Below are 23,764 nucleotides of genomic sequence, written 5' to 3'. Positions count from 1 at the left end.
ATTGCAACTTTATAATATCATGCTATCCTAAGACCCATCAACAATAGCCTACTGTACATACATGTATTGTACATCTCAGCTTTTTATAGATTCAGCTATTCTATAGGCTATATCTGAATCTATAAAAAAGAGCAGAGATATACAATATAATATCCCACTTCCTGCGTGGGCGAGGCGTCATGGATTACAATGTCATGCACCACTGCGTTTCACAGCTACAGCAGATAAACAGCACAGCCACGGGGCCATTATTCTAAGTTAACATTTAGGCCAGTCGTAAAACACAGACTGTTTCCCAAATGGCACCCTATTCCCTACATAGTGCACAATGATTGACCAGAACCATATGGGCCCTGGTCAAAAAGTAGTGCACTAAATAGGGAATAGGGTTCCATTTGGGACACAGCGACACAGTGTTCCAGGGTGATCCATCAACACAGAGGAGCAGGCTGCTGGGGGATGCTGTTTCTGTATCCATCTCACTAGGTGCTCCGGCAGCGGCAACCGGTCGTAACTGACATTTCTGCTTAACAGGGATCTGACAGAACACACTGCCCTTAGGCCATTTTATACACATCTTTGTACCATACATACAGCTAGAGGAGTGGAGAGGGAGAGGAGATGAGAAGGGGAGAAGAGAGAAGGGGGGATAGGAGAGGAGGGGAGGCCAGCCAGGAGAAGAGCAGGCCTAACAGGGCACAAAGTTCTCTCCATTTGACAACCCCTTACCCTCACTAAGAGGACACGATGTATAACCCTGTCCATATATCCAATTGAACTGCAGTATCAAATCGGTCTCAGGCCGGGGCCACAGCAGCTATACGGAGTGGGGGTGGGATGTGGGCGGCTGCATGGATCCACCTTCCTCAAGTTTATATAAATAATTGTTTTGTTATCTCTAGGTTTTTAGTGATTCCTTTTCTCCCTAGTGGTTCCTAATCACATTTTTTCATCATAAGGGATTTAGGAAGATACACTGTTTATTGCGGTCGGGAGCTGCTGAACCAAATGGCACCCTATTCCCTATGTAGTGCACTACTTTTGACCAGACCCCTATGAGAACAGGGTGCCATTTGGGAGCCAGTCTAGGATACTATGCTATATAAAGCAGTCTTGTCACAGCATGTGGTCCTCGGATGCGGGCTGAGGAAAGGGTCAGGGCCTGGGTTTACAGTACACACAGCCAGCCCACCCACCATCCCCTGCAGTGTTTCTGGGGGTGTTTTGGGCTCAATATGTCACATTGCTGTCATACCACAGCAGCACCACTGGTGACACACTCCATAGGACACCCACACAGGACACCCCAGGCAGAGAGGCGTGGCCAATTAGCACTCTGACATGGAGAGCGAAAACAAACCTGGTGCTGTGCATCACACATAAGTCGCCACCTTCTGTAGGGGTTTATACAGCCTTGGTGCTCATGTGACTGCATTACACATGCTAGCAATACTGACAAAAAATTGTATGTGTGTCTTTGAAATTGACATTTTTCCAAATCTGACATTTTTTAACATATTGAAAAATAGCGTACTTTTGAAGTTGAGTTTGAAAGATTTTGGGTGTACTTTTAAGAAGGGACCCACGTACTCATTCTTAGTCAGACACAGACAGACAGACTCAAACTCCTTCCATCGTGGACCTGCTACTGATGAAGGAGTCTGCTTTACTCTGCTCCTTCCTGTGTCTGGGAGTGAGCTGGTAGTGTGTAGGCAAAATAGAAGCTTCTCAGAAGGCCACAGCACCAAAACCAAACATCAAGAGAAGAGTGTGCCTGCCATACTGATCAACCTAATGAGCCTAGAGGTAACCTTGGGGGAAACTAAGTGATAGGTGAAGTTGAATGTGAGGCTGATAACATCAAGACTTTTTACTTAGAGTGGTGATATAGGGCATTATGACTCTATATGCCATGCATATAAAGGCTTTATGACTGCTTTATGAATGCTACATATCAACACTAAGTAAAGTATTACCAAGATGTTATTTTTATAGGCACACAAGTGAAGGATGAAGCTACTAAAAAAGGAATTCTGACAAATTAATAATTTAACAAAACTGTGGGTGGTTTTCAACATGGCTGTCTTGGATTTGCTCTTTACTTGCAAAGGAATAAAGTTTGTACATCTGGAAAATTAGATCTCTGTGTAAAAGACAGATACATGTCTCTACGTTTATTGGTATCTTATAGGTGCATTAAAGATCTCATCCCAATATACTAACAGTTGTCACGCCTACTCCCGTTCCCTCTCTCCGGTGCTGGTCTACTAACCATTGGTCTTGGCAACCCACATTACGCACACCTGGCAACCATCATTACACACACCTGGACTTCATCATTACCTAGATTACTTCCCCTTTGTTTAGCCCTTAGCATCCTCAGTCTTCAGGCAGTATTGGTTTTCTTCCCTTTCAGTATGCTTCTCTTGTTTTGTTCATCTGCTTTATCTCCTTATTAAACTCACCTTTTGCACCTGCTTCCTGACTCCTAGCGTATACGTTACAGCCGTTGTTGCTCAAATGGCTGCTGCCTGTAGATTGACATTGTCAGACGTATACACTGTGTCTATATATTCTGTGTCTGTGTTCCTTGACTGTCAACATTAGCTTAAATAATTATTGAAGACTGAAAGAGCGTAGCCACACCATGACTACACCTACAGAACACACAGAGGCTAATCAAGAGATCAAATAATATTTCTGGATGCTGCTGAATTATTTACCAAACAAAGTTATATTAAAAAAGCTGCCACAAGTCATACTGTGCACATTACTGTCATAACTGATAAACACATCTATATTTCCACTGACTGTCAACCTTGATAAGACCTGTGTAGGGAGTGAACAGGGAGAGCGCCAGAGGGTAAAGTATGCCCTTAAGGAAAAACCACATGACTTTCACGAAACACAGGATCTTATGTGAAGTTAATGTGATAACATGTGACAACATGTGAAATAACATGTGAAAACATGAAACTACACATGTTAAAATATGTGATCACATATGAAGTTTCACGTGAAATGTCATGTTATTTTCCACATGTGAAATGATGTGATTCTCCACATGTGGTTTTTCTGTAAGGGGGAGCTGTAACCATTGTGGTAACTGCTCTGCGGTACGCCCCTGTAACTATATCTGCTGTTGTGATTCAAGACAGATCAAACAAAGACAACAGTAACGCCCTCCCCCTCCGCCCCCCCCCCCCTCCTCTCCATTATATTTGTCACTAGACATTTAGTTTGTCATTGCATTCATGCCCACCCCTTATTGTAAAGAGAATTATTAATAGTAGCCATCCTTTTCCCTGAGGTGTGCCCTTGTTTACAACCCATGTCAGTTCCTGTTACATTTTCTCTTGTTTTTAACATGGCCCTATTTTGCCTCTGAACACATACAGTAAGATGTTACCGTACAATATTTCAGAGACAGACATACGCTCTACTGTACAGCATGTTACTACCTATAGTTTCATCCTATTTTTGTGTTATTTTGAAATGCACAGCTGCATGGGTTTTACTCTCTCTGGTCACAGATTGTTTGTGGTGGTCTTTGTAATACAATTTAAAGATGCACTCTAGGATCTTATGCACAAGAAATGTGTAACATATTGCACGAATTTGATTAGTAACCTATCATATAAATTGCTAAATTCTTAACATATCTGTCACGCCCTGACCTTAGAGATCCTTTTTATGTCTCTATTTTGGTTGGTCAGGGCATGATTTGGGGTGGGCATTCTATGTTTTGTTCTATGTTGTCCGTTTCTATGTTTGGCCTGGTATGGTTCCCAATCAGAGGCAGCTGTCAATCGTTGTCTCTGATTGAGAACCATACTTAGGTAGCCTGTTCCCACCTGTGTTGGTGGGTAGTTGTTTTCTGTTTTGTGTATTGTACCTTGCAGAACAGTTCGTTTGTCGCTTTGTTGTTTTTGTTCTAGTGTTCGTATTTATTAAAAGTATTATTTATTTTTTTATTTTTTATTTTACCTTTATTTAACTAGGCAAGTCAGTTAAGAACAAATTCTTATTTTCAATGACGGCCTAGGAACAGTGGGTTAACTGCCTGTTCAGGGGCAGAACGACAGATTTGTACCTTGTCAGCTCGGGGATTTGAACTTGCAACCTTTCGGTTACTAGTCCAACGCTCTAACCACTAGGCTACCCTGCCGCCCCGATGGACACTTACCACGCTGCACCTTGGTCCTCTTCTCCTTCTCCCGACGACGTTCATTACAATATCACACAAATTGGATGACGTAGTATACAAACAACGGGGGATTTGTTTTGGCTCGTGAACACCACTTTCAAAACTACTGGCTGAAATTATACAAAGGTTTGAGAGTGAATCTTTAACATGCCAAATAACGTATTACAAACAGAGCAACACATAGAAACATAGAAACCAATGTGAATTTGGTATTTGTGTCCTTCTGAGCTTTGCTCTGTGGGTTTTATGGCCATATGCCTGTGGAGTGTGAAATAGGTTGTGGGCGGAACACCAGACAAATAACAACTGGTAATAGGGGATGGATTTTTCAATCAACTTCACCCTGTGTGCAAAGAGCACTGTCCTTACCCTGGCTTAAACGCTGCCAAGCAGCATAACCCTTTCAACCTGTTATCTCTCTAACAAACAAGAGTCCAAGTCCACTTCCCAAATGGCACTATTCCCTTAAAATAGAGTGCCATTTGGGATGCAGTCCATAAGTTTAAAGTTATTATCTTTGTGGAAATGGAGTCACACACTCCAAATAACTTAACCCATCGGCCTGACTAGAAATACTTAGAATAGAGGGAAACCAAATCAAATATTGCAATCATTAGCTCACCAAGGCCTCGGAAAAGGTCTTCCCATGCATGCCTGTGCACCCGTGTCCATAGAAACCGGCATTAACATCTTTACTGATTGTTCAGTTGCATATGGCACGACTGACGACTATCGAGGCTGACATCACCTGGCTGCAGTGTATACAGGGAAACTACATGGACAGGAAAATATACCCTGATATGACCCAGTCACAGCATATCAACAGACTGTCCTCATGAAATACCAAAGCTGCAGAACAGTCTGAGCAATATGAAAAAGCCCTTACCTATTGAGATAGGCATTTTACCAATTCCTGAGGTAGTGTTATATATGGAGCCAATTTAATGCCAATAATATTGAGTTGAAATGCTTAATATCCATAAACTAAACAACTAAAAACTGAACGCAAAAGGGAATAAATGTGCCTTGAGATCAAGAAAAGTGAACAGTGGATACAAGCTTTGGCTGAGACTTCAGAGGATTGAGAAAAGCTTTGTGTATCGTGTCCATGCTCCAGTCTGGTGGACCAATGCTGTAGCTTTGGATCAGGCAGTCAGTCTCAGGATGTGAGAGGAGGAGATGAGAGCAGGAGGGTGTTACAGGGGGCAGTTAGTCAGGCACCATGAACACACAGAGATTACTATCAATTTAAGGAGCTTTGTGTGAGCACACCTCCTGATTGAAACGGTTATTTTCCACGGTAGTTCTGTCAAGGTCCACAAACAATGGAGCAAATTTCAGGACTGCTATTCCAAACCACTATCTGTGTACTCCTCTAAATTGACCAATTGAAAGTTGATTGTTTTTCACCTTCCAGTTTAACCCTGTACTCAGACAAGTTACATCTCTGTAGGCTGTTGATTCCCAGTCACTATAGCTACAGTGGGGGTGATAATGCCCTCTCTTCTTTCTCCTTACTGTTATTGGGGAATTGATCCAAGTATGCTTTCAACTTAAGCCACCAATCCAGGAAGAAACTCATTACTTAAAGAAGCAACACAACAACATAGGTTTAGTTTAACAGTAGGCCTCTTCATCTGATTGTAAATCAGCAATCACACATAAGTGACACTACAGCCAATTAAGAAATGCTTTTGATCAACTAATGCAAGAAGTGAAAGTGACTCAGCCAGTGGAGCATAGGCGTCCAAAAATAAACACAGGAGCTTTTAAATCAGCGTATTATTGTTCTCCTCTGAGTGTGCTGGCAGACCGACCACTCCATTAACTGCAACCAAAAATAACATTTAGAACATTATGGGGCTCTTTCCCTGACCCTAAAACCTGGACTAAAAGGCAGACTCAATGGAGATTCTCTATGAAAGGGGTTTTTAGGCCAGGACTAGACTAAATCTGTGTCTTGGAAAACGGCCCTACATCCCATGCAATAAAACCACTGGGAAGTGATACAGGCAAGGCAGTGTACTGTACAATACGGTTCATAATAGAGTAAATGCTATGGAGGGTAGAACAGCTAGAGTGACCTGGTGATACAAAGGCTGCTCTTGTACATGTGCAGTAACCCTGTAATTACTAGGCTACATGGCTACAACATGTTTGTACAATATTAATATGGTAATAATAGCGTTATTACACAGGTGTAATCAGATGCATAATGTTAAGTGTTGCAGATTAGTCCATGGCATTGTGTATATATTTCTTAACAACTTTTCTAACACAGTATGCTATTACTGTACTTGCACTTTACAATATAGTATTTATAACAATTCCCTGAATTATTGTGTGTCAAACAAGGGCAAGTTATCAAAGTCAATGAAAAATCCACACTCTAGCATGGTGGCAGTTATCATAAATGCAATGACATTTTTTATAAGGTTACAACATTAAATTGAAAGGTGAACAACTGAAATTTAAATAAAGGGAAAATATTGCTTGATATGACACGGTTTGATGTGAAAAATATGGTTTCTAAGGCCTGAGTATTGCATTACATAGCCTATACAGAATAGTAGCCTATGTAAGTAAAAATAATAAAGCATTTAAACTATATAACAAATGGTCCACCCATAGCCTAACACTAAAAGGAGGAGGCGTTTTAAAATCGGATTTCTTTACATCTCTCTTCTTAAAATGCGTCTCTGTTTAATCATAGATATGGCTACAAACTAATGGGTTTTGGAAGGATTGGAGCCTAATAATGTTTTGGTTTTCCTCCTAATGAGCATAGCTACCCTTCATGGTCGCCATAGCAGGCATGTTGCCTCGGATACTACCACAGCTTTTTCCTCACTGACTCTCACCATCTTCGTGATAGAAAGACATTAGACAGCAAACGCACCACGGTGGCCTAACGTGATTCTCTGCTATTTCTCCCAGCAAAATAGCTATGCTGTATCCTAAATAATGGTATTTATTCCATTAGAAAACAGTTAGGCTACTCAGTAGCTATTAAAATAGTAATCGTTAAAAGTAGCAAACACTTGACATTGATATATTGATAGGTGCGTTTTAGCTTGCACATGTTAAATACGTACATGCAAACAACATGTCTAAACAATAACATAGGCCTACATCATAGCCTATTTAATGCACATTTTTCTATATTACACCGAACCCCCCCTCCCCCCATATTATAGATATAGCTGTTAGCCTCTTAAACAAGAGCTGCAGTCGTACAGTAGGCTATTCCGCGCCTTTCCCAGCTGCCAAATGACCAATAAAATATTGACAGACCCAAAATAACCGTATGTGCGTCTCCTGGCAGCTGATACAGTATGGGATCATTATGATCCTTCAGATAAATAAATGTAGGCTACTCACCGAATTTCCTGTCTGCAGAAGCTAAAAAATAGGGTTGGGGAGCAAGGAGGACGAGAATAATGTAAATCGAATCCATGTTTCTCATTCTTGATCCATGACACATATGCGGTAGTTAACAATCCATGTCTATGGTTTCGTTTCGTTTTATGAAAGGAGAGAGGAGAGACAGAATCAGGGAGAGAGATGGAGGTTGGAAGGTATGGGGAGGATGCAGGACGATTCAGGCAGCTCCATTGGTCTCGGCTCCTGCAGTAAGTCTCACTACGATGATCAGCACTATGAACAGACAAGCATTGGCCCCTCCTAGCTGACGCCAAGCAGAAGCGCACCTGCGCGTACACCATAACACAGCCTACCTAAATGTCTTTAACCAATTATAAGAGGCACATGTCAATAGAAGATGTTCACTGATAATAAAAATAGTGATATTATGATTGTAGTTTGGTACTGTACTAAGTAACCTAGACTGTTTCACTTTGTAAAATGTTCCTGAAAAGTATTGAAGTATTGAAAGTATTGAATTAATATGTGCCAATTGCCAATATGCGCCTTCTGTTATAATGTAGGACAGGGCAGTTCCATGTCGGTCCTGAAGGGCAGAGACACTTCTGGTTTTCATCCTCTCCGTCTAATACGGGACTAATTCAGGCCTGGGACACCAGGTGATTGCAATTAACTACCAGGTAGAAACAAAACGTAAGTGTTTTGGCCCTCCAGGACTTGAATTTTAAAGGACCTGATGTACTATAGGAAGTATAACCAGTTGGCCTACTGCATGTATACTATGAGGGCACGTGAAGAAAATCCCAATGAACAGCATTTGTTCCAGGAAATCCCTTTGAACATTAGATATACCTTTCTAGCATGACTCACCCTCTCATACCCTCAGCTCAGGGTGTGACACCCCATCATCGTTCTGTGGCAGCTCATAGGTTCCCTCTCTATCATGCAATAACACATCGTCACATCTGTTATTCGCGCGTCCTGCCTTTGTATCCTCTTCAATTTGAGACCTTAATTCTGTAGAAGACCAAGGTCAAGTTAGTTTTATATAAGATATTCGGCAGATGTGTTTTCTCTCGTCAATAGCTATTGAATCAAGCATGCCATGAATATGAAGATGAATAACGTTACCTCGGTTAGAAGACCTACTGTAGACTTTGAAAAGAGAGAACTGAGGAATGTGGGAATGGAGAACAGTCAGGTGGTTTGAGTTGACTGATACATATATCTCCCTGAAATGAATAACCAGATAACTAAACGTAAACCAAGGTCATACAAATGCGTCAATGTTTGACTCATCCAATCAGGGAGTCAGTCATCGTGAGCACACCGACACACCATTTACAAATAACTATCCCTCAAAATGTTTGCACATTACATATTTTTGAAGGCGCTTGTGACTCATGTGTTCACATCGTATCGGAAACTTGGAAATATATTACTTACTTACTCATTGTAGAAAGAGCGCTACGTTTACACAGGACCACAACTCTGCAATTTGTTCCCCATGAATTGATCTTTGAACAACCACATCAGATCTTTTCAAAGCAGCTCTTTCCAGTTAAAGAAAAAATTATCAGAATTGGGTTACCTGTCTAAACGCAGCACATGATAGCCGAGTTTCCCACTTGGGAAGTATCAGAATCCACCAATAGGAAGCTCCAAGCAAATAATTTACGTTAAACTAACTGGGAGGTCCCGAGTTCCCGACGAGACATGAACACGGCATCGTTTGCAGTGAGCACGCTCGTATTATTAAAAGGGCCCACAAGATGGCATCAATACACCTACATTGATTTGATGAAAACAAGACGAATACGATTAAATGAATGAAAACAAGAAACATGAAAATAAATGAAAACAAGCATTTGTGCAAAATCAGCGCAATAACGTTTGATAAGTGGTACATTAGAAAGAAGTCCATGGAGTCAAAGTAATATACAGCGTATTGCTGTGCATACAGCAAAAGCTCTTTATTTTAAAAGACATAAGTAGAAATTCTCAAACATGGAAACCGTAACAGCTTCTTTATACTTTAAAATATCTTAATATTTGTGGATTTAAGGCACAAGATAAATAAAGTACATGGAGAAGGCAAACCAGTTCAGAACAAGAGGATAGGAACTTGACTTCAGAGACCGTTTTCATTTGATGGCTTACACATAGGTAGGCATCCAACTAGTTTAAAAAAGGACAGAGGTTTGAGAACACAAATCATAACTAATACATTAGGTTACACGCCACTATGGTACAGTCTAAACATGGTACAATCTAAAATGTTCTCCATTAATATGCATCATTAATGTGGTAACCGGATACAATATGTTCATACCCACAACGTAAACCAAAACAATTCCTTAATCCTTATCATGTGTTTTTCTTTTTTGCAAGCGATTGCATTAGAGAAGCTTTGACTAAGATATGCATGCTGAAATGTGTTCGTAATACAAAAACAGAATTAAGACTGGTATATTTATTGATCACAAACATGATACATATATTTCACCAAACATACATAATTGATCTGTCCTGATTTCAGAGTTGGAAAATCAATTATCATAAGCCACAATGACTTGAAGAAGGCTGGAATATTCCTGTGAGGTTAACTAGAGCAAGTTGTGTTATTATTACTGTTCCTAAACACTATGCTTCGAAAGACTTGAAATAAAGGAAACAAATACTGTGCAAACATGCATACATATTTGGCTTAGTTAAAACCCCATGTAGGCAATAAAATGAAACACTTGTGTCTTTGGTGGCCAAGTACTGTACTTGGTGCACTATTTAACTTAGAGGGGAGACTGTCAACTTGTAGCGCCATGCTCTGACAAAGTTCATATTTTTAGATTGTAGAGTTTATATGTAGTTTGTTTAATTATAAAAATGAAATGTTAATTTTGACCAAGCGAAACCTCCCTCTACTAACACTATAATAAACCTCATCTTTAGTCCTCATTGTCATTGTACATATATGTTGTACATTCCCCACATAAACCAAGGTGGTTGAACCTGCTGTCACAGCCGTAGCAAGAAAATAGATATTTTGTTACGGTCCTCAAAATTTCCTCTTTAAATATGGAATTCTTTTTTCATAAATTTTTCCTCTTTAAATATGGAATTCTTTTTTCATTCATTTTAACACCACATACTCCCTTTCTTACTATTGCACTGGAGAGTTTCTAAGTGGGTAGCGATAACGATGCAAATTATGTGTATAAATGAATATCAAAAGCTTTTTTTTACAATTGCGAGTCATGTAAATAATAATAACCGTAATTAAAAAAGGGAAAACAAATAGAAGATTTGCCCACGGGCTTAAAAGCAACTGTATGGAAAAGGCAGTTACGTTTGTAAAAGATTTGGGCTGTATGTATCATGTGTCTCAGAGTAGGAGTGCTGATCTACGATCATGTCCCCCCTGTCTATGTAATCTTATTTATTATGGATTCATGTCCATATTATCTTATTTATTCTGATCTAAAAGGCCAAACTGATCCTAAATCAGCACTACTCTGAGATGCTTGACATATGCAGACTCTAGTGGCAATGATACATGGTTGAAGACTTGGTTAGGTCCTCCTCTAACTCTCATGGTGTAGTCTATAGCTGCTGAAGAGGTTTTTTCAGACCATCCTCACTCAACTCATACCTAGTGGCAAAGACAGACACATTGTTATAAAGCAGGAATAACAAACACACATTTACATTAACTACGCTTAATTCTTTGTACCTCAAATGGTGTGGTGAGAGCAAATAAACGTGACTGCATTTTTCAGTCATTTTCACTAACCATTGTGTCCATCCTTTTGCGATATCCTCGTAAGTCAGATCCACTAGAACCTGTCAGGATGACATGATATGAAGGAGGAAGGGTGAGACATGGACAGGTAAATTAGAAAAAGTGATTGCAAAGTTTCACTGTGAATCAGCAATAATGTGAAGTCACAGTTACGTCATCCAATAATGGACACAGTGCTGTTGTAAGAGGACAGGTCCAGTCTTACCTTCCCCAGCAGCCCTTTGTGTTTGGAGAAGATATTTCCTCCGTTCTTTACCGCCACGTCCAGAGTCCTCCTGTGTAGCTCCACGATCGACACACTGAACTCAAATCTGACCACACACACAAACACAATTACACAATGAATACCAGTACACCACCAGTAAATCCATTGATGTCTGATGGTATGAGTAGTAAAGAGGAATGTCAAAACTTACATCTGGTCGTAGACAGGGTTCAGTGTCTTCTTGTGCGTGTGGGTTTTCCTCCTCCCAGACCTTCGCTTGTCAGGTAGAAGATAGAGCCGCACGTATGGATCTGACAAGTGATCTGTGAACGCAATCAGGTTTCTGTGGGGAGAGAGAGACATGAAAACACAGAAATAGAGAGGGACAGACTGATAACGTGGACTATCCAGGGATAGAATAGATCCATTCAGGGCAGCTACTGTAGCTCATCAGTCATCTCATTACATGTGCCCTCCTGGAGTCTGAAGTGTAAATCAATGTCCTATTGCGAACTGAGCAGTTTGACATAATTAAGTTAGCTGGATCACATCCTTTAAGTTAACAGAAAACAACTATCAAAACTATTGAGTATTAATTATGTGATCAAATAAAAAAAAGCTTGTACTGTACATTTAAAATAGAGTGGATACAGCTGATACAAACGACGCCTTGTCCAATACTTAGTGTATAGACTAACTATAGTCCTGCATGCTACAGTCCTGAGTGTGTCCCAAATGGCACCCTATTCCCTATATAGTGCACCACTTTTAACCAGAGCCCTATTTGCCCTGGTCAAAAGTAGTGCACTATAAAGGGAATATGGTGCCATTTGGGACTCAACCTAAATCTCCCATTATGTCTCTTACCGACAGGTGTGCACCACCACGATGAGCTTGTTCCTCTGAGAGCTGTGTCTGACAGTCAACTGTACTTCACCCAGGGGGAAATGACTGGCTGAGCCACTATGGACAGAGACACACACATTAGTCTCTTTGTTCTGATCACATTAGGTCTGTAATATAATCTGCAAGTTAGTAAATAAATCTGTATTTTATGCTTTAATTATGTCACAATGTGTTGTGTATGTGCACATGCCTGCATGTATCAATGTGTTTTTGTGTGTGCTTGGTTTCTGCATTCTTACTTCTGCAGCTCTCTCAGCCTCTGCTGGAGCTCCTGTGTGGCGTAGGGGTTGGAGATGTCTGAGGCGATGCTGGGGGTTGACCCCCTGTGGGCCAGGTGTTTCTGAGAGCCAGAGATGGCCAGGTTGGAGGTGCTCCTACCTGCGTCGGCCAGGCCGATGCCTACCGGTCCCCCTGAGTAGGGCTCGTCATCCCCCCCTCTCCTGTGGAGCTCCTGGGTGGAGGCGGCCACAGAGCTGGGGAGGTCCAAGACAGGGACAGGGTTGGGGGGTTCGGAGACTGACGGTGTCTTCATGGGGATGGGGTTACTAGTGCTAGCCTTACGAACCTGCACCGAGGACGTCTGGTCTGATGCTATCAGCTTCTCCAGACACAGAACCTGCACAAGTGGGACATAGAGGTTGGAGAGGGTTAAAAATAATCATACGAGACACATTGCTTGTCTTTATTGAAGAATGTATCGTTTCTTATTTTTAAGCAAAAATGTAAAATAATTGCAGTCAGGTTAAACATTTAGCAGTGTGAATATGACTACGTACCAAATGGCAACCTATTCTCTGCATGGGCCCTGGACAAAAGAAGTGCATCATAGGGAATAGGGTGCTAATTTGGGACATAGACAATGTAGAAGAGCCCTATTCAGACCCTTACCCTCAGTGCAATCTTTATCTTGAGGGTGCAGCTGGGCCCAGAGTTCTTGAGAGGGAAGCGCTGGTGTAGTGTCATGTCCTCAGCCTCTAGGAGACGGACCAGGGGCAGGTTCAGAGTCCCCAGGGAACACTCATGCTTCTCATCCTTCACCTGAGGAGAGGAAATGGGACACACAATCACAGCACAAATTGCATCAAACTTCACAGCAAAACAATTAAATGAGGCAAACTAGAGGTAAAGATGTCTTAAAACAGTAAAATCATTGATGAGCGTGATTTAAAACAGCAGACAAAATCAACTCCATCTCACATCATAGCCACAGAGATCAAATCAGACACAAAAGCCATACTAAATAGCTGACATGTTGATGTCACTCAGGAGGGAAAGCATGCTTATGTACCTCGACCTCCAGCTCTTGGCATTTGGGGTTGTGGATGAGGAAAGTAAACGCCTCTTCCCATACAGGCTCGTTGGTCTTATACCTCGTCTGGTTAGGGAAGGAGGATAATGTTAGAGACTGTATATCAGCAAGGACATATTCTATTCACATTGCACTGGAAATACCTCTATTTTATATGGTTAATGTAACCAGTGGTAGAAAAAATACCCAACTGTCATACTTGAGTAAAAGTAAAGATACCTTAATAGAAAATTACTCAAGTAAAAAAGTGAGTCACCCGGTAAAATACTACTTGAGTAAAAGTATAAAAGTATTTGGTTTTAAATATACTTATGTATTTTTGGGTGTCTAACATAGGCTAATGCGATTAGCATGAGGTTGTCAGTAACAAGAACATTTTCCAGGACATAGACATATCGGATATTGGCAGAAAGCTTAAACTCTTGTTAATCTAAATGAACTGTCCAAGTTAGAGTAGCTATTACAGTGAAATAATACCACGCTATTGTTCGAGGAGAGTGCACAGTTATGAACTTGAAAAGTTATTAATAAACTAATTAGGCACATTTGGGCAGTCTTGATACAACATTTTTAACAAAAATACAATGGTTCATTGGATCAGTCTAAAACGTTGCACATACACTGCTGCCATCTAGCGGCCAAAATCTAAATTGAGCCTGGGCTGGAATAATACATAACAGCCTTTCTCTTGCATTTCAAAGATGGTACCAAAAAAAAAAATGTCTTTGTATTTTCTTTAACAGATCTAATGTGTTATATTCTCCTTCATTAATTTCACATTTCCACAAACTTCAAAGTTTTTTCTTTCAAATCAAGACCATGCATATCCTTGCTTCAATGCCTGAGCTACAGGCAGTTATATTTGGGTATGTCAATTTAGGAGAAAATTGAAAAAAGGGGCAGATCCTTAAGAGATTTTAAGAATGTAGTGAAGTAAAAGTTGTCAAAAATATAAATAGTAAAGTACAGTACAGATACCCAAAATACTTAAGTAGTACTTTCAAGTATTTTTACAACTGAATGTAACATACAAATGTAGGATCTAAAAAATGTGTTATTTTGCTCGAGCTTACCTTACTCTCATAGGTTTTGTGGCCGACTGTGAATTGTACAAAGGGACTCGGGACGCTGCTCACTTTCTTACCAGACTGTGAAACAAGAACAGGTATAAAACACATAACAACCTCTAGCCCTGTGAGATGCTAACTTCATAGGTACTACTGTATCACCTTAGCCTAGTATCAAGTTCAGTATTTAAATACCTAATCACTTAAAGATCGATTCCGCAATTGGGGAAACAGCGCCACTGTTCGCCCCCCAGTGCCTTTGTTACAGTTTTTGTTTTATTGATGAAATGCAGAAGTGTGTCCAGCAGCATGGTAGAAAAAAATTGCAGTAGATATTCTGCTGTTCTATCACACATGCAATGATGTCTGAGCTAAAAAAAAAACAATAGGTGTTCGTCGTTTGCAGTTTTTCTTTGGTGTTGTAATATCCCAAACTGACGTGGCAGTTTCACCAATTAAGAATTGTAGCTTAAATAATTTATTTCATTATGTAGAATGGGTATATTATCAACAATATAATTCAAATCAAATGTATTTATAAGGAAGATGCTCTATATTTGTGAAATAAAGATTATTTTCAAAGTGATTTATGTAAAACTAATCATGTGGATTGATCACTCATTGGCTAAATATGGCAGCATAAAGACTTGAAATCAGGATGTATTGAAGTTACATAAATGTATATCGAAGAACCCCATAACACCAGGAAATAGAGTTGAAATTGGAAGAGAGGAAATGCTTACATAAAGATATATTTTCTTGGTGCATTAATCTCATACAACACATCAGAATATTAGAATATAGTGCATGGAATGCAGTTTTAGTCCACAAACACAATTAGTAGAGTTTGGGGTTTGTTAATAATTAATTTCACAAAACAAGGAACACAAATCAACTTGCAAGGCATTTTTTATGCTCCAGCAGCAGTCCTGTAGGAATACATGGGTGGGGAACAACTTGTAAGCAATATTACTCACTGAGATCTAATCAATCGATACAGTTGATGCCAAATGGTAAACTTAATTGCTTTTCACTAAATCCACTTCCTAATAGAAAAGCACAGTACTGTACGTGCTTCCTGTCCTACAGTGTAACTCTCTGGTCACAGGGGAAACAGCAGTGTGTTTCTAGGCCCTGTTCAAATACCTTACATTCTATAAGTGAGTGCACAGATGAAAACATAGCTTCCACCCCATTGCTTTCACCAGTCTTAATGTATTACAGGAAGGGTGTTTTTTTATAAAAGTATTTAACAGGGCCTTTAGTCTTCCTCTGTCTGTCTGGATGGCTCTGCATGCTCGGTTGTTACATTACCTTGATGGCCTTACTGACTGAGGCCTTCTTCAAACCGTCATGGTTGAATTCTAAAGGATTGCGCTTTTTCCCCAGGGCAGGAGAGAATGAACACACCAGGTTGGTTATTAGGAGAGGGCATGCAAGGAGGAGGAGGAGCAGGAGGAAGAAGGAGGAGGTTAAATCATGATTGGAGCGACGATGAAGACCACACACCAGACGACCCCAAAACCAGGACGCCAGGGCAACAGGTAGAGACAGAGACAAAAACAACATGATGAGCACAAGGTTAATAAATCATGAAGAGTATTGACAACGACATACCCAGGAAAACCCCAATGGGAGATAAAGAGGAGCATTCATTATGGAGAAAACAGAAGCATCATTCCAACCCTGACAAGGCTGTCCACTAACAGGAGTGAGATGGTGTTTGTGAATAGAGAGTAATAATTGGGGGTAAGGTTGCAAAATTCTAGTAACTTAACCTAGGAATTTTGGGCTTCTAAAAATCCCAGTTGGAGGATTCCAAGAATAGGACGGAATCTGGGAATCCTCCAACCAAAAATGGGGATATTCACGTTTGTACTTTTTATCTACATCTATGGAATTCCAGATACATTATCATCTCTTTATGGGTAAATGGAATGGAGTCATTCTCTTGATGAGTACTTTCGTACAACACAGACAACATCATTTCTATCAACAAATACATCTACAGTTAAATGAATACAGTTCATCCACAGAGCGAAGCATTTCATTTAGGACGTAGCATATCCTTGTATTCTATATCACATTAGTTATTCATTATCTGTTGTTAAAAATGATATTTTTGTTGTCAGCTACACATCTCTGGAGAATTGTTAACATGGCTTGACAGGTCATGTCACTGACTCCTTCCCAAATGGCAAACTAATCCCTATATAATGAAAAGGGTGCCATTTGAGACAGACATGCCTTGACAAGTCATGCCATTGCTTTTGGACTGAGTAGTGTGGGAGGCATGTGTAACAGGAGACTGGCATCGGGAGATGCTTTGAGATGACTGGTTATGTCTGGAGTTTGAGACAAGGCGAGGCAGGGTCAGTGTCCTGAGGACGCCCGTGTTACAGGTAAGAGAGCATTTGTTGCTGGGGCAACAACCCACTAAGGGGCGGGTAATGGCTGGGTGAGCAGGATGGAGGGAAAGCAATCTACAGACAAGCCTCCTAACATGCCTCTGGCTCTTTTGCACCGATATCTTTCTCAAGTTTTGGCTTCATAGTTATGACTGACAGCCTCACTATGTTTTATGCAAAATATTAAGACCTTATACGTGCATAAGTCAATCATACGACAGTCAACATGCTTATTGGAATTTCTCTCTACTTTCAATCGTCATAATTACAAACAAAAATCACACTGTGGAAAAAAACTATAACTAGGATGCAAAATACCAGAGGACTCACAAATAAGGTCCTATAGAGAGAGGCTGTATTCTCACAAAAGACTAGGCCCGAAGCTCTCCTCTCTTTTAAGTAGCCAGAACCCAAGTTCCCCTCGAACACACTCTTCAGAGGAGGAGGGAAACGGAGAGAAGAAAGCAAAGAAGAAGAGGCTGAAAAGAAGACATGTGAAGCAGGGTTTGCCTATGCATTTATGCAAAAAGAGTCAAAACAAATTCTGTGATTTCACAGGTATTATAGAACAGTATATCAACTTCAGCTACAATTATGTAGCCCTTTGGCAGACTATTAGTGTGAGTGACCAGTTGAGACGGAGGGAAGAGAGGTAGAGAATAAATATTTACATGATCACAAGGATAAATATTTACATGATCACAAGGATAAATATTTACATGATCACAAGGATAAATATTAACATTATCATGAGGATCAATAACATGAAACGAGGAAAGGGAAGGAGTTCAAGCAGGAGAACAATCAGAAGAAGAGGAGGAAGAGGAGGCAGGTGAGAGAAGCTGGGGTGAACTGGGAGGCTCATACTGTCTGATGACTGGTAGACTGGCACAATAATACCTTGTTTTATGGCCTTTGAGGAAACTTGACATTACCATCTACTAACTAACGCATTAAAGAAGTTGTGCTGAGTTAATGCAATGTAGTGCGGTTTTTTTATAGTTTAAAATGGGACCAATGATTGATATTTAACCTCTGCTACTGTACACAGCAGAACGGATGATCAATCTTAAGGATATAGTAGCTGTTGTGGTTCTTCCTATTCTTACAGTGAGTTTACCACAGGTGAAGTGACTTACTGGAAGGTTCCTTGCTGAGTCCAGGTAGACCACCAGAAGGGCAGACGACAGGCCATCGTTAGCCTGGCCTTTATCAGCCTTAATACTGGTCAGCACCTAGGAGAGAGAGAGCGGAAGAGGACCAGACCATAATCAATAGTTACAGTTTGTCACTCAATTCAAACTGTATTTGTCCCCTTAGTACAATGGTATTAGGGTTATAGCGGTCCTTCAAACAGGCACAGAGGCAGTAAATAGGAGACAAAGAATGAATGCTGCGCTTTAGCCAATACTGTAGGAGGTGCAATTTGTACTGTTGGCCAAACATGGAATGATGTGAGTTATCTATTCTTGGCTTCAGAGCTGATATAATGGACTGCAGAAATGCAGTTTGTGTCCCAAAATGGCACCCTATTCCATTTTTAGTGCATTACTTTTGACCGGAGCCCAATAGGCCCTGGTCAAAAGTAGTGTACTGTATAGGGAATAAGGTACCATTTGGGCCGCACCCACAGCATCAGGTGTTACAGGGATCTATGAGTATACTACTGGAACAGCTGTTAAATAAGCACCACAGCACTAGTTCAAACAGCGTGACTCTTGGATTCCCCAACCTATCCCTCTAATCTGCATGTTTCATTTACTCACTCTCACGTGGATGTAGAAGGGGAATATGTAGACCCATTAATGTTAAGTCTTAACGCTGAAGGACTGAAAGGCCATTAACATACAGAATGATCTAAAGTAGCACTCAGAAAGACTATATAGTGCACTACTTTTGAACTGATCAAAAGTATTGCACTACATGGGCAATAGGGTGCCATTTTGGATGCAGAGTAGATAAAAGTGTACCTGATCCAGCTTTTCAGGAGTGGGGAGCAGAGACAGCCACTCTAATTTTAAATGCAGCTTTCCGGTGTTCACCTCCTCCATGACAAACCACTGGAATGGAACACATTGTGCTGGGTGATCACATATACTGTCTTTACAATTGAGTGTTTTTATTAAGAACGAAAGAAGTCACAAAATAAATCAACTTTACCTCATCAACTTTCTGTTCCTTCTGAAGCTCAGCCACATCTATCAGTAAACTGCAAGGGAAATATACACATGCTGTGAGTTCGTTGGAGAGAGGGGCTAACCAATGATAGCTTTATGCACTTCAGCAGAGGTCACGCTTGATGTTCAAGTGATTTTGATGGCTGAGGAAGGACCCCAAAGGATTTGAATCTATCATTAACCTTCCTAGGAAATCATCCTGGTCTGTGTCCTCATCAAACAGCTCTATCTCCAGGTTCTGTGGTCCTGAGTGCTCATACACCAAAGCCTGAGGGTCACATTCACACATACAGTATTTACAGACCTTCTGTGTGGCATACAGGACAACATATTGGTAATGTACTGTAAGTATGTATCTAATGTCAGACAACCCACCCACTCCAATATTGTAAAAGAGTCCAATTCAGTTTCTTCAATAAGACAGTCAATAAGACAATAAGACACTCAAACTGCCGACATAAGAATCATCCTAAGAACACTTCTCGAACCTCCCTGTGGACACTTTAAAATGTTCTCTACCTCATAGACTTCGTTCCACTTGGGATGGATGTTCTCCTTGACCACCTTGCTCTGGAAAAGCTGGTTGCCGATGTGAAGGACACCGTACGGGTCTGACTTGCCCTTGATCAGGCCCCCCAGGAACTTATCCTTCCCTAACAGGTCCTGGGCCTCCAGGAAGTGAATCCTCAGGACACCCTAGAGGAGAGAGAGACAAAACACTAAGTTCATACATACTGTATATCATAGTGATTTCATGTATTACATTAACATTGGAATTCAATAATGCCACAAGGGATGTGTTGCATTTGAACATAACAAAACAACAGTAAAAAATGCATTGATTCATTTATCAGGCTTGGCTTCATATAGTGGAATATGTGTTTTGCTTTCTGAGTGGGAATCCTCCCTACTTTAGGTATTGGGAAGCGTAGCTGAGCCAGCTGAGCCTCTCCCACCAGAGGAATGGTGATGCGGTTGGGCAGGACCAGGTAGCTGTAGATGATGTCTTGGATCAGGTTATCACACAAGCCACTAACAGGGGACACAGACAGGGATACAGGTTATAAGACACACAGTCCAGGGGACACACAGAACCACTGATAGATGTTTTCTATCTTCCATTCAAGCTGCTGCTACCTCCATCCTGTTTCAACCAACATTCTGCATCTCAAATGGCACTCTATTCCCTATATGGGTCATTCTACAGAAGTGGAGTAAATTGGGGGTAAACATTTTTTATCACATTTGTATCCTATTTTTCCCAAACTTTCAGCACACGCCTTCCAACATGCACTATATATACAAAAGGTATGTGGACACCCCTTCAAATTAGTTGATTCGGCTATTTCAGCCACACCCGTTGCTGACAGGTGTATAAAATCGAGCACACAGCGATGCAATCTCCATAGACAAACATTGGCAGTAGAATGGCCTTACTGAGGCGCTCATTGACTTTCAACGTGGCACCGTCATAGGATGCCACCTTTCGTCAAATTCCTGCCCTGCTAGAGCTACCCTGGTCAACTGTAAAGGCTGTTATTGTGAAGCGGAAATGAAGGCTGAAGCGCGTAAAAAAAAAAACTGCCCTCGGTTACAACACTCACTACCGAGTTCCAAACTGCCTTTGGAAGCAACATCGGGCCCAGGAACTGTTTGTTGGGAGCTTCATGAAAAGGGTTTCAATGGCCGAGCAGCCGCACGCAAGCCTAAAATCATCAAGCGCAATGCAAAGCTTTGGCTGAAGTTGAGTAAATCTTTCCGCCATTGGACTCTCGAGCAGTGGAAACACTTTCTCTGGAGTGATGAATCACGCTTCACCATCTGGCAGTATGATGGACGATGCATAGCGCCAACTGTAAAGTTTGATGGAGGAGGAATAATGGTCTGAGGCTTGTCATGGTTTCGGGCTAGGCCCCTTAGTTCCAGTGAAGAGAAATCTTAACGCTACAGAATACAATGACATTCTAGACAATTATGTGCTTCCAACTTTGTGGCAACAGTTTGGGGAAGACCTTTTCCTGTTTCAGCATGACAATGCCCCAGTGCACAAAGTGAGGTCCATACAGAAATGGTTTATTGAGATCGGTGCACAGAACCCTGACCTCAACCACCTTTGGATGAATTGGAACACCGACTGCGAGCCAGGCCTAATCACCCAACATCAGTGTCCGACCTCACTAATACTCGTGGCTGAATGGAAGCAAGTACCTGCAGCAATGTTCTAGTGGAAAGCCTTCCCAGAAGAGCGGAGGCTGTTATAGCAGCAAAGGGGGACCAACTCCATATTAATGTCCATGATTTTGGAATGAGATGTTCGACAAGCAGGTGTCATGTCTTCACACTTTTGGTCATGTAGTGTATGTCAGGTAGACATACAGTATATACTACTTACACACTTTGTATTACATATTTGAAATATTTACCCGAATTCCTTACCACCCCATAAACGTTACTGAATAAAATAAAAAATTGCAATAAAAGGGAAAACCATGCACAGTAGTGATCATTTTGATAAACCGATTATAGATTAATTTTATGAATTTCATTTGGATACAAAAATCAACAAAATAGTAAAAACAATGTTTAACCAAACCTTTCAATTTAATTGAGTTTTCTGTAAAATGTTCAATATTGATTGTATGAATCTGAAACTTGTTGATTGATTTAATAACTTATGCATTGTTGGATTCTGGGTGAAACTTTGAACATTGTTATACTCAGAAGTATAGGAACAGTTACAAAAGAGACATGAGGGGTGCCATAATGAAGGTTTGGAGGGGGTGAGCACAGGGAACACGATCGCATGAGGCAGTACTGATAAGGGGAGAAACCGTTGAAGGATCATACCACTTAGCTCCCTGGTCAGCAATAATGATGCAATGTTTAGCGATAATGAGGAGACTCCACCCAAAGTGGGGTATGAATACTACCATGGGGGAAGCCATGTCTGTGTCTGAATTGGTTGAGCTTCTCTAGTGTCTGTGGGTTATTTACTCTGAAAATTAGAACCTAACAGCATCTAATTATTTATGTTGTTAGATGTTTAAATTATGACTTTACATATCTTTATTTTGGCAAAATAACAAGCGTTTCAGATGGTAATATCCAGGAGCCAAGACGTATATCAGGACATTGGTCCTGTTGGAAATCAGCTAAACTTTGAACATTGAGATATTAAATAAATGATAGAGACGAAGCCTTGAATAGAAAGAATCTGTAGCAACCCAGAAGGCTTTGGAATGTGTTTGGTGGAGGAGAGGAGAGCGATGTGTTGATATAGGGAAGACAGATGGATATCTGTGGATTAGGTGAAGGTGGTGAGGTCAGTTCCCCTTAAGGGAGTAATCAGGGTTAGTATCTGGTTACCTTCTTTTCTGTGGAGCCATAAACTGTAAAGAGGAGGAGTGTCTTAAGTAGGATGCATATAAACTGTGATGTCTGAAATATTCAGCTGGTCAGAACCTTTGGGGAATGATTAAACTTGGTGAAAGCTTCTCTAGTGTCCGTGGGTTATTTACTCTGAAAAATAAGGACCTAACAGCATCTAATTATTTATGTTGTTAGATGTTTAAATTATGACTTTACATATCTTTATTTTGGCAAAATAACAAGCGTTTCAGATGGTAATATCCAGGAGCCAAGACTAAGATGTATATCAGGACATTGGTCCCAAGATCCAGACCTAGACCCAGTGAGTTGAGACCATGACAAATTAAAGCCAGAATTTGTGATCTTGAGTGCTCTCAGCACCAAGACCACTAGATCAAAAGTCCCTGGGCCCTTTCTCCTATTGTAAGAAACTCAAGTAGAGTAAACTTGAGTACATTGTAGAACATTAGAGTAGGGTACAGTACAGCACAGAACAGTAGAGCACCATACAGTAGAGTATAGTACAATATAGTAAAGTACAGTACATTATCGATGTCTATGTTTTGACCAAATACATGGCCAAAAAATTGCAGGGTTAAAGCCTCCCTGCTGGCTATGCATTTCAATACTCTACATTTTTCCTCAAGTGTGCACTTTTCCACTACCCACAGTGGTCCTCTGTAGCTCAGTAGGTAGAGCATGGCGCATGCAACATCAAATTGGAAATAGCCTCAATGGCGCTGCCCATGCGGTCACAGAATCGTTTATAGCAGAGACACAAAGATGAAACCTCTACATACAGTATCTCTATTGTGTCAATTGTTTCGGTTGTGATTTGATTTATTTTGGACTTTAAAGACTCCCCATAGCTAACATATGGCTGGCTATCTTTCATTTGGACAGATGTACACGCCAACAAACATATTTTAGTCA

At 40.7% G+C, this 23,764-nt stretch overlaps 2 protein-coding genes across 5 annotated transcripts in view; both read right to left on the bottom strand.

Annotated features, from left to right (window-relative positions):
- LOC129823986 (receptor-type tyrosine-protein phosphatase N2-like) overlaps positions 1-7,873 on the bottom strand; it is a 191,577-nt gene extending 183,704 nt beyond the window's left edge. The window contains exon 1 of the mRNA XM_055883207.1: positions 7,589-7,873. Within this exon, the coding sequence (XP_055739182.1) occupies positions 7,589-7,691 (103 nt within the window). The 5' untranslated portion in view covers positions 7,692-7,873. The remainder of the gene's footprint in view (positions 1-7,588) is intronic.
- Positions 7,874-9,525: 1,652 nt separating this feature from the next.
- Positions 9,526-23,764, bottom strand: part of LOC129823985 (extended synaptotagmin-2-B-like) — a 48,802-nt gene continuing 34,563 nt past the window's right edge. Inside the window, exons 9-25 of one of the 4 annotated variants that reach the window (XM_055883203.1) lie at positions 20,374-20,494; positions 19,982-20,158; positions 19,645-19,730; positions 19,446-19,494; positions 19,256-19,345; positions 18,425-18,520; positions 17,616-17,717; positions 16,192-16,254; positions 14,884-14,958; positions 13,790-13,876; positions 13,390-13,539; positions 12,741-13,117; positions 12,463-12,558; positions 11,807-11,938; positions 11,596-11,701; positions 11,382-11,431; positions 9,526-11,240 (exon numbers count right to left, since the gene is read on the bottom strand). In XM_055883203.1, coding sequence (XP_055739178.1) covers positions 11,192-11,240; positions 11,382-11,431; positions 11,596-11,701; positions 11,807-11,938; positions 12,463-12,558; positions 12,741-13,117; positions 13,390-13,539; positions 13,790-13,876; positions 14,884-14,958; positions 16,192-16,254; positions 17,616-17,717; positions 18,425-18,520; positions 19,256-19,345; positions 19,446-19,494; positions 19,645-19,730; positions 19,982-20,158; positions 20,374-20,494 — 1,906 coding nt within the window. In that variant the 3' untranslated portion in view covers positions 9,526-11,191. The remainder of the gene's footprint in view (positions 11,241-11,381; positions 11,432-11,595; positions 11,702-11,806; positions 11,939-12,462; positions 12,559-12,740; positions 13,118-13,389; positions 13,540-13,789; positions 13,877-14,883; positions 14,959-16,191; positions 16,255-17,615; positions 17,718-18,424; positions 18,521-19,255; positions 19,346-19,445; positions 19,495-19,644; positions 19,731-19,981; positions 20,159-20,373; positions 20,495-23,764) is intronic. The other 3 variants (XM_055883204.1, XM_055883205.1, XM_055883206.1) reach the window with 3 other exon arrangements.

Source organism: Salvelinus fontinalis, chromosome 26 (genome assembly GCF_029448725.1).
Source record: "Salvelinus fontinalis isolate EN_2023a chromosome 26, ASM2944872v1, whole genome shotgun sequence".
NCBI lineage: Eukaryota > Metazoa > Chordata > Actinopteri > Salmoniformes > Salmonidae > Salvelinus > Salvelinus fontinalis.
The sequence above is the reverse complement of the archived record's forward strand: the minus strand, read 5'-3'. Positions and strand labels throughout refer to the sequence as shown.